The following is a 12,085-nucleotide window of genomic DNA, read 5'->3' as shown; positions in this document are numbered from 1 at the left end:
ACTGAGCTTAAAGGTTAAATGGACTGAGAGACTACTGCAAGTGGTGAGAAGGATGGAGTGTGTATATGAGGATTTTCAAAGTAAGAGAAACTTCCTATAAATGTAGTTTAAGAAATACAATTGTAAAAAAACTCTTAAATTTGGAGGAATGATGGGACACTCCTTCCCAAAATTTATAAATGAACAAATTGTATTTAAACTGCAGGTTAGAAGAATAACATTTTCAGCTCCTTCCTTTAAGAAATATTTACTAAACTCTGTTATCTGACTGGATTTATAGCAATAAATAAAAGAAACAAAAATTCCTCCCCTTATGATTCTCACATTCTAATGGAGGGAGAAAGACATTAAACAAAGATTGATAACTGAGATAGTGACAGATACTATGGAGAAAAATAAAGACGAGAAGATGGCTATTGATTGTCCAGTGATGGGGTAGCTTTTAAATAGAGTGATCAAAGAAAAACTCACTTGCAAGTTGACATTTCAGCCAAACATGAAGAAAGTGAAGGTCAGGGCAATGTGGGTAACTGGGAGTAGAGAGTTCCAGAGAGAGAGAACAAGAAATACAACCACCCAGAGATGGGAAGACCCCTAGAGTGTTTGAGTGCCAGAGAATTTAACTTTAGCCTGAGGAAAACTGTTACTATCTGGAAGATGTTAAACAGAGGAGTGACGTGATCTATGAGTAATTTATAACTACTCTCCCCAGCTTCTGGGTAAGGGTAGTATTGCTCTATAGATAAAACCTGGATAACAAATAGAGAAAGGAACTCTTTAAAACCAAATCTAAGTAACTATAGAACTACTTAATACACTACCTGAGATAAGGGAGGGAGGTGGTAACTAACGATTTATGGGAATTGACCATCAAAAGTAAAGCTTGCACATACTTAATAAGATGCAACTCCAGCTAGGCCAAGGCAGTTGAAGAGGAAGTTGAGCTACAGGGTAGCATTGAGAAAAGCCATTCTTCAACTGTGCTGCATGAATCAACAGATACATTAAGCAGGTAAGTCCAAATTAACGAAGTATTACAATTTTTGCAGTACTTCAGGACTAACATAGTCACTATATTTTATTTCTATATCTAAAAACAAATTTGTAGTCTTTGAAAAATTTTGGTTTTTCCAATTTTCAAAAGAAATTCAATTTATAAAGGTCAAGGACATCTTGGAATAGATATATTCAAACTCATACAGTGGAATGATGGATTTTGGCTCCTTCTGCCTACTGAAGTAACATCCCTTCCATTCGGAAGGGGTCAGTCATCCAATCTTTTCTTATTTCTTTGTGGTCAAGAAGTTAACAATTCAAAATAAAATAAAATAAAATAAAAGAAGTTAACAATTCTCTCCCTCCACATCCAGGCCATTAAGCAATTGCAGGCTCTTCCTGAACTTTCTCAGTGAGGCACTATCAATAGGCCAGAGACAGATGATAGACGGGTTCGCTTACTAATCTTCATTTATTTTATCTATATTGGAAGAGTGAATTAGCTATGCTTTTTAAGAAACAATAAAATTTTACGATTTTTTATTAATGAAAAATGGGCAGACCCAGTTTGCAAGCATTTACATTGCAAATTACCTAGGCATATGAAGCCCCCATATATCCAGCACTGTTCTTCCCACAAATAAGGACCTAAATCTGTTGATGGGCAGCACTGACTAAAACAACTAAAACTTTTATAGACCCTCTGGATTCAGAATAGAAGAAACCATAAAACTTCAAATGCTTACATTAACGGAATGAAAGACAAAAACCACATGTTCATCTAGCTGATGCAGAAAAAGCATTTGACAAATATCAACACTCTTTCAGATAAAAACACTCAACAAACTAGGATTAGAAGGAAACTACTTCAAGATAAAAGATCATATATGAAAAGCATACAGCTAACAACATAGTCAATGGTGAAAAACTGAAAACTTTCTAACATCAGGAAAAAGGCTAGGATGCTTGCTCTCAACACTTCTATTCAACATAGTCCTGGAAGTCGTAGTTGGAGCAATTAGGCAAAAAAAAAAAAAAAAAAAAAGAAGTAAAAGACATCCAAATTGAAAAGAAAGAAATAAAATCATCTCTGTTTGCAGATGACATGATCTTAAGTAAAAAAAAAACCACAGAGAGTCTACAAAAAACTGTCAGGACTAATAAACAAATTCAGCAAAGCTGCAGGATACAAAACCAACATGCAAAAATCAGTTGCATTTCTATGCAATAATAATGAACAATTCAAAAGAAAATTAAGAAAACAGCTCCATTTAAAATAGCATAAAAAAAACTACTCTGGAATAAACTTAACCAAAGAGGTGAAAGACGTGTATGCTGAAAACTACAAAACACTGTTGAAAGAAATCAAAGATGATACAAATAGATAAAAGGACAATAATTATGTATGAATTGAATGATTTAATTTGTTAAAATGTCCACACTAATCAAAACAATCTATAGATTCAATACAACCCTTACCAAAATCCCAATGGCATTTATTACAGAAATAGAAAAAACAGTTCTAAAATTCATATGGATTCTCACAGGATCTTGACAGCCAAAAAAAGTTTGAAAAAAAAGAACAAAGTTGGAGGACTCACACTTCTTGATTTCAAAGCATATTACAAAACTAAGGTAATCAACATAGTGTGATACTGGCATAAAGACAGGGCTACAGACCAATGTAATAGAATAGGGATCCCAGAAATAAACCCTAGTGTATACAGCAAATGACCTTCCACAAAGTTGCCAAGATCACTGAGGGGGAAAAGACAATCTTTTCAACAAATTATGTTGGAAAAACTGGATATCCATGTGCAAAAGAATGAAGTCAAACCCTTATCTAAGCTATATACAAAAATTAACTCAAAATGGATTAAAGACCTAAATATAAGACCCAAAATTATATAACTCCTAGAAGAAAACAGAGGAAAGCCTTTATGACATTGGATCTGGCAATGATTTCTTGGATATGACTCCAAAAGCACAGACAACAAAAGTGAAAATAGGTAAGTGGGACTACATCAAACTAAAAAGCTTCTTCACAGCAAAGGACACAATCAACAGAGTGAAAAGGAGAGAAAATATGTTCAAAATATACATCTGATAAGGGGCCAGAATATATAAAGAAATCCTACAACTCAACTGTAAAAAGTAGAATAATCTGATTAAAAAATGGGCAAAGAACTTGAATATACATTTCTCCAGAGATGATGTACAAATGGCCAACAAGCATATGAAAAGTGCTCAACATTATTAATCAGCAGAGAAATGCAAATCAAAACCACAATGAGACATCATGTCACACCCACCAGGAGGGCTACTATCAAACCACTCCCCCAAACCAGAAAATAACACACATTGGTGAGGATACAAAGAAAGGAAACCCTTGCGCACTGCTGGAGTTGTAAAATGGTGCAGTTACTACAGAAAACTAAAAATAGAGCTATCATATGATCCAGCAATCCTACTTCTGGGTATACATCCAAAAGAATTAAAAACAGGGTCTGGAAGAGATATTTGTACACCAAGGTTCATAGCAGCACTATTCAAAATAGCCAAGAGGTAGAAACAACTGAAATGTCCATCAACAGATGAATGGATAAACAAAACGTGATACATACATACAGTGGAATATTATTCAGCCTTAAAAAGGAATGAAATTCTGACACACGCTACAACATGAACCTTGAGGACATTATGCTAAGTGAAATAAGCCAATCACAAAAAGACAACTACTGTATGATTCTACTTATATGAGGTATCTAAAGTAGCCCAACTTCATAGAAAAAGAAAGTGGAATGGTGGTTACCAGGAGCTGCAGGGTGGGAAAAACAGAGTTGCTGTTTAATGGGTGTAGGATTTCAGTTCTGCATGATGAAAAAGTTCTGGAGATAGGTTTCACAACAATGTGAATGTATTCACTACTACTGAACCATACACTTAAAAATAGTTAAGATAGTAAATTTGACGCTGTTTTTTTAACTACAAAAAAAAAAAAACCTTCAAATACTTTGGAGGTAGTGGCTGAGAAGTGTGCCAAATATTTCCTCTCCTGAAATTCACTTATTTAAAAATATGTATGAGTTAATAAATATCCTCTTTAAAATCAAAACAATAAAATAATGTGAAATTAATTAATTCCTCTAACAGGGAGACATGGTTATTTTCACTATAGAATATAAACTTTTTAGAAAAGTAAATAGAATAATTTTGAAACACTAAGAAAAAATAATAGTTCGAGGCTGGTTGGCATGTACCACCAAGGTAACCACAGGGAGTGACGGACTGCAAGCTTCAAGAGCAGAGCAGCTTATGGAAAAGCAACAATTTAAACACGCAAAAGGAGCACAGAATAAGGGGAAATATATATTCGAAACTTTGGCACAGATTCATTATCTATCAAGGATAGGAAAAATAAATTCTTTTCTCCACTCTCCAGTACCTCCTCTGTTTCAAAGAATCAAAACTCAGTTTATTTCTAAATAATATAATCAGCAGCATAAGAGAGGCATCTTGGCTGAACTGAGACCCAAATCCCCATTTGTTACAAGTTTCTGTGGAAAACTCAATTCCAAATATTGACCTAAAGACAAAGTTTCATAATTCTTTAAGATAAATTTCAGGCCAAATTGATGAGTGTATTTCTACCAAAACTTAAATTTAACTCTAGAAACAGTAAATATTTGGGTAGTTATTATATTTGAACAAATATGTGTATATTTATATATACTTCAGAAGAAAATAATTTTTAAAATAGTTAACACTCAATTTTTTAATAATAAAGTTTAGCCTTAAAAAAAGCATAATTTAAAAATGTATCCAAGTATGAGGAGTTCTTTACACATCTTTTTTTACTTTTTACCAAGAATTTCTTTTTAAAAATTGGAATTAATTTGAGATTTTTATCTTCTTCCTGACCCTACCTTTAGAAACAGGTGTTAATGATTTATGAAATGGACATGGGTGGGCAAAAAGAATGAGCTGGAATGAACATATGAGTGTAAAATGGGCATAAAATGGGAAAAAGGGATGATTTCAATGGTTTAACAGCTCCAAATTCCTTACCTGGGGAACTATTTGCTTGATGACATCATCTTTAGAGTGAAGTAGATCAAAACTCAAATTTATTACACTCTCAAAAAATAACATTCAGTCATTGATTAAATAATTTTAAGGTTAATGAAAGGTGAAGCTCTAAATTATATGAAGTAAAACATTTTCCTAACAGTTTCTCTGGGAAATAATTTAGTATAGCAATTTTTGAGTATAACTAGCACTTAAGCAATAAGAGAGTATAACATTCCAACTCAACAATTCACTTGCAAATGCCTAATTTTCATTAAGTAATGTTTTGCCAATTTAACAGGTTGATTGGTTTGGTGATCATTTTAATTGAACTTTTTTATGATTTAGGAATATAAAACAGTTTAAATAATTCATACCATTTTAAATTTTACTTTGAATATATGTATTTGATAGGATATGTGAAAATATGTTTTTAAAATCTCAAATGCCTGGTGTTGGTTATAAATGCCAATCAAATATTTTTCGTACTTTATGGCAGCAATATTTGAAAGTGGTTCTAGTTCTCATGTTAAACATAGTTTTGTGAGGAGTCACACAGAGGAAAGGAATTAAAAGTCAAAAGGTATAACCTGAGACTCCAACCTTGAGAAGGTGTTCCTGGCATAGTGCATGATGCTGTCAAAATCATATCGTTCTCCAAGGGAGTTCACTTCTCCAGGCTCCATCTTCAGAAAATTGTACTCTTGACCTAAGCATCAGGCACAGACAACGTTTCAGAAGCCTTTTAACAGACAGAAAAGAGAGCAGAACAGCCCTTCCTAGGCCTGCATTTGCTTTTTATTGAATGGCTGATCTTCATGCTGGTTGTATTTACGTATTAACACCCAGGTACGCACCAAGGTAACATCCTGTGCCACTGTGTTCACCTTAACATCATGTTGAAAGAGTGATACTGAATTTCATTAATAAGTTAATTTCAGCAAACAGGTAGATTACCAAAAGCATACTCTGGATTTGTTTCCTATATATACTCTTTCATCTTCTCATATTTGATTTCTTTAAAATCTTACTGCTTTTTTCACTACTGTAGGAATGATTATAAAAAGTTACATTTTTATCAAATGAGTTTCCCACCTTTCTCTGATGACTATATTTTCCAAGACCAGCAAAAATTATCTTTCTATTTTCTTTAGATTCCTTCTATGAAACACTAGGAACATATATAAAAACAATATTTGTACGTACACATAACCCTGCAGGCATTAGCTATGGGACTTTGTTACTAAAGTTAAAGCAACAGCAGCAAACTTCACTCAAAACTGAGACAAGATTCTGTGGGATGAAAAGGAGCCTCTACCTGGAGGCCGTTTTGATCAGAAGAATATGCTTTAGAACTTAATTTTTTTTTAACTTGTCACAACTGTTACTTTAACTTCCGGACATCTTCATGTTAATAGGTTCCTCAACCGCCTGTTTTGTATCTGTACTGTAATATTATTTCCTGAAATCTGAAAATAACAGAGTTAAATATGCAGATTTACACCAATAGTTCCAGCAGCAGAGAATTTCCTCAGATAGAGTTTATGTTTCAGGAACTCAGTTTTCACAATCTCGGCAGCCAAAGACGGCTGCTTTCATGGCTCATTTACGTAACTTAAAAAGCTCTGAAACATCAGACCATAAAGGTGAGCTACTAGGATTCAAAATTCAAAGTTGGAGTTCAAAATGGAACTATTACAACATTCATCTAACTAGATTTTTATTTCAATTGCCGTATTACTACTAAATATAAAAATATCACTTTAATAGAAAGTTTTCCAAAAGGCAATACAGAAATTGAGTGATGCCATGGAGTACATCTCTCTTACATGTAACAAAGAAATCTGGTGGAGCCGGGACAGTAGTGTAGTGGTTAAGTTCATGTGCTCCACTTCCACAGCCCAGGGTTCATGGGTTCTGATCCCAGGCGCAGACCTGCACACTGTTCATTAAGCTGTGTTGTGGTGGCATCCCACATACAAAATAGAGGAAGATTGGCACAGATGTTAGCTCATGGCCAATCTTCCTCACCAAGAAAGAAAGAGAGAGAAAGAGAGAGAGAGACAGAGAGAGAGAGAGAGAAAGAGAGAAAGAAAGAGAGAGAGAGAGAGAGAGAGAGAGAGAGAGAGAGAGAGAGAGAAAGAAAGAAAGAAAGAAAGAAAGAAAGAAAGAAAGAAAGAAAGAAAGAAAGAAAGAAAGAAAGAAAGAAAGAAAGAAAGAAAGAAGGAAAGAAAGAAAGAAAGAAAGGAGGGAGGGAGGGAGGGAGGAAAGGAAGGAAGGAAGGAAGGAAGGAAGGAAGGAAGAAAGAAGGAAAGAAAGAAGGAAAGAAAGAAAAAGAAAGAAAGAAAGAACAAGAAAAAGACGGACAGAAAGAAAGAAAGAAATCTGGTATACTTGAGTATTAAGGTTGAGAGAATCAGCTTGAAGTTACGGAACCCAAGTGCCAGAGTAAAGTGTTTTAGTCCATCTTTCAATGAATTCACACAACAAATAGCTTTTAATACGCTGATCAGACCATATAGTGAAATACATGCTCCACAAATCTCTTGTGTGTGTCTGAATTACAACCATTCTCAGGAAATACCCTGTGTTATCTTCAATCTCTGATAGAAGCGACAGTTAAAACTCTCCTTCATAAGGAATTTTAAGTGTATGTTAACATATCCAATTCTAAGGTGAGATTTTCATAAAGCTGCGGAGCTGACTTTACAGATATTAATCTAGAACCCAGTGGAGGTTTCAACTTCAAGCACAATATGAGAACATATTCTCTAATTAAAGCAAAAAGTTTCATAAAAATTTCTGAAAGTGGAACATTAAGCAACTTCAGTAATACATTTTGATGCATATCACTGAGCATTTAACTGTATATGATACAGTGTTTTGTGATAGTTAAAAAGAACATGGCCATACATGGTCCAAATAAAGAAAATTAGACCAATTTCATGATAGAAGGGAAGAGGATCAGATACGGAGCACCAGGGGAACCCACCCTAAACGACAAAAAAATGATGAGCCTCCTTCTTGAAGGTATATTCTAAGAAGGATTAAAGTAATCCAACCCTTATACCAATTTGGTTCCTACCACAGTCACTAATTTTGCATATAAATGCAAAGCTACAGTCTGCACTTATTAGACATTGCCCTTGAATAGCACTTGATCTGAAGTTTCTGAACCAGGGCAAGTGATAAAATTTGTTGAAGATTAATCTCCAATATGAGCTCTTGCACACTAGGATTTCCCTGCTACAGAACTGCTGAATACTCAGGAAATCTCATCCAATAAATTACTTTTTTCTATTGGCCTGAATGTTGAGTCTACAAAAGTACAGATAGCCAAAATTTGCGTAGCAATGTGCTAAGTATTATACATTTACCTACTACATATCCATTTCTTGCTTGTTTTAGGTGCATATTTATGTTGAATCACAGTCTATTTTTAAGAGTAAGAATCATTCTTGAAAGTTACTTCCTTTACGAGTCATTTTGTCCACATAATAGAGGAAACTTAATAACTGTGGTTAACAGCAAACTTCTCTCTTAACTGATAGTTGAAATAATTTTCAGAAATACTATTTCCTCTTTATTCCTCTCCTAATGACATAAAGTATAAGATGAACCTTGAGAGCTAGCTCAGGAGTTAGAGTCTTCTATTCTGTGACTATGCATTTTCTTTAATTCTCTTCTATATTCAATACTACAGATGAAGGTAGTCCCCCCTTATCCCTGGGGGATATGGTCCAAGACTCCCAGCAGATGCCTGAAACCATGGATGGTACTGAACCCTATATATAGTATTTTCTCCCCTATATGTACATATCTATGATAAAGTTGAATTTATAAATTAAGCACAGTAAGAGACTAAGAATGACAACTAATAATGAAATACAACAATTATAACAATATATGAATAAGTTAATGTGGCTTTTAGCAACCTCAACATACAATTTTTTTTCTTTCCTTATTAAGTCAAGAACTTTTACCTTTTCACTTGAAGGAAGCACTTTATGGCTTCTCTTTGGCATATCCAAATTGGCAGCATCACTACTCTAGGGGCTTTAAGGCCATCATTAAGTAATAAAAGGGTTATTTGAACACAAGCACTGTGATGCTACAATAGTCAGAAGGCTACTGAGTGACTAACGGTGGGTAGTGTACACAGTGTGGATACGCTGGACAAAAGGATGATTTACCTCCCTGGCAAAAGGGAGTGGGACAGTGTGAGACATCATCATGCTACTCAAAAGGGCACACAGTTTAAAATTTACGGATTATTTCTGGAATTTTGCATTCAATAGTTTTAGAACATGGTTGACCGAGGGTAGCTGAAACCACGGAAAGATAAACCCGGGATAAGGAAGGACTACTTACTTCATCATTCTAGCAAAGGTCTCTTCCCTGGGACATCCCATTCAGTGATTTTTAACCTACTTCCTAGACCAAACTTTCTTAGTCTTTTGGGGGATTTGCTGCAAAATGTTGCATAAATATTGGTGTTCCTGACTTTCTATCTTCAATCTTACTTTCTTCTCCCTCCAGCATTTCCCTAGACAGTCAAATCCACTATCAAATTTTTGTTTCCAGACATATTCTAAAGTCTAGACTCACCTTTCCTTTCTCTACTAAACATCTCCACTCGGATCATCCAAAGGATTCTCAAACTCAAGGATATGCTAAATGAAATCGTTATTTGTCTTTCTCCCTCTCACAAATATATTGCTTTATCCATATTTCCTATTTCCATGGATGGTGCCACCATTCATCCTGCTGCCTAAAAACAAAACGTTGAAGATTTTCCCTCACATAATCATGTTCCTCTTAAAATATTTTTGAAAGATTATTCCCTCTTTTTCCTCTTGATCTGCACCACCCTGAAGACTTAGTCATCTCATAAACTACTTATTTCAGCTTCTAATATGTTTTCCTGACTTCAGGTCCATCCTCCCCACCCCCACCTCCCCATTTCCAGTTAGTGATCCCTACAGCTGAACAAATTCTTCTTTTTTTAAAATCTGAACTTGCTCCGCTTTCAATCCTTCAATTATTCCCCAGTAGTTAGAAGATAAAATCTAAATTTCCTAGCTTCATATAGAAGATCTCTATGATCTAACCTCCCGAGGTAAGTGCCAACTAATCTCACTTGTAATTTACAAGGTAGCCATAATGGGCAAATAAAAAAGGTTCAATTTTCCATAATTGTAGCTTTGATCATGATGTTTTTTTCAGCTTAGAAATTCCATCACTCTTCTGCGCTCTTAGAACGCTTCTACTTTACTTCTAAACTTCAGTTCCTTTGTAACATCTCCCTCAACTCACCAAGGCGCATTTTGTCACATCTTGCTTGGACTAATGGTATTCTCAAGAAATGACTACTGTTGCTTTTCTCACTCACGTGCAATCATCTGCATATACGGACATACTCTACATTAAGCTTTGCAATTTTCATGACAGTATCTCCAATGTCTAATAGCGCCTCAATAAATAATTGATAACAAATATAGGATGAGCAAATAAATACATCAACGCCATTAATTACAGGAAATTCTAAGGAATTCAATGTTTGTAACTTAAAACTGGTCATGAATAAAGAAATAAGGACACACTTTCCTTTGTATATTCTTGAAATACACACTACATTGTACGACAATTCCAACCAATGAGATTTTTCTTTTGGAAATTGAAATGTACTGATCTGTGTGAATTTATGAAAGTTAAAATAAAAAGCTATAAAGTGAGGCTATTATCGCACATCAACTGTCAAGGGAAATTAAATTTTAATTGTATATTATATTTCAACCACTGAAAAAATTCTTAAGAATTTGTCTTTAGGGTAGTCAGGTTTAATAGTCAAAGAAACTATGTAGACTATCCTGAAAATGACACTTCTCTGGAATTTTCTCCAGAAATTGTCCCTGGTATAACATAGATTCCTACAGTAGCAGCATGTTTCATGGCAAATGCTGAACCCTTTCTAAATCCCTACAACATAAATTATAGAACTAGGTATAGAAAATGCTCTTAAAAAAGAAATATTTAATAATATTAATCTATGATTCAATAGCCTACACCCATTCTTAGAAAGCACAGAAGTTTTTATACAAAAACAGCTGAATCTTAAGGAAAAAAAGCAAGCCTAAAAAATATTAAGATCATTCACTATGTAGGAAAAATGAAAAATATAATATCATCATGGGTATTTTTTAATCAAGCAAACTGTTGATCTATAATATCAAAAAAATCAGTTCACTTTTTGTAAGTTAAATGCTAAATAGCATAATTATAATTAAAAGATATTCAGTCAACCTTAAATCCAACACATCCTGAAGCCTCTCACCTGGTTGGATGTTTTCTCTTATGATGGTTACATGGTTATCTCGATCTGGTCGTGTGTGTTCATGCCAAAAGCCTATCACATGGCCCAATTCATGAACAACAATTCCAAATTTATCACAGTTCTTGCCAATAGAGATCGCCTGAGGTCCATTTCCCCGCCGACCTACATAGGAGCAGCATCTGGAATAAAGTAGAAAGTGGAGATGGTGATGAACAGGGTGATGCTGGATGAATTACAATATGGTGAAACTTTTGTAAAGAATCGTGATGAACTATAAAGTCCAACACATTCAGAAGCAGAGCAGCCTTTCGTTAACAAATACGGCTAATTTCTAGTGTCCTGGTAAATTTATGTACAATAAAAGTCTTCAAATAATCAGTTAAAGTGCTTTTGTACTAATTCATATATTAGAAGATATGCCTTAAATCATTTTTAGAAGTATGCAGAAGATAAATCAGAAAATGAAATACTTATGATGAATAATGTGCTATCATACATACAGTTAAACTCAAGACATCAACTCACATTTTTTTATTGAGGCAACATTGGTTTATAACATTATACAGATTTCAAGTGTACATCATTATATTTCAATTTCTGTGTAGAGTATATCATGTTCACCACTCAAAGACTAATTACCCTCCATCGCCATACACATGTGCCCCGTCACCCATTTTGCCCTCCTCC

At 34.4% G+C, this 12,085-nt stretch overlaps 1 protein-coding gene across 2 annotated transcripts in view; it reads right to left on the bottom strand.

Moving 5' to 3' along the window:
- TLL1 (tolloid like 1) overlaps window positions 1-12,085 on the bottom strand; it is a 192,258-nt gene that overhangs the window by 83,475 nt on the left and 96,698 nt on the right. For both annotated transcript variants that reach the window (XM_046655576.1, XM_046655577.1), the window contains 2 exons: window positions 11,399-11,577; window positions 5,668-5,773 (listed from right to left, as the gene is read on the bottom strand). In XM_046655576.1, coding sequence (XP_046511532.1) covers window positions 5,668-5,773; window positions 11,399-11,577 — 285 coding nt within the window. The remainder of the gene's footprint in view (window positions 1-5,667; window positions 5,774-11,398; window positions 11,578-12,085) is intronic.

The sequence above is a fragment of the Equus quagga genome, chromosome 3 (genome assembly GCF_021613505.1).
Source record: "Equus quagga isolate Etosha38 chromosome 3, UCLA_HA_Equagga_1.0, whole genome shotgun sequence".
NCBI classification, from domain to species: domain Eukaryota; kingdom Metazoa; phylum Chordata; class Mammalia; order Perissodactyla; family Equidae; genus Equus; species Equus quagga.
The sequence above is the reverse complement of the archived record's forward strand: the minus strand, read 5'-3'. Positions and strand labels throughout refer to the sequence as shown.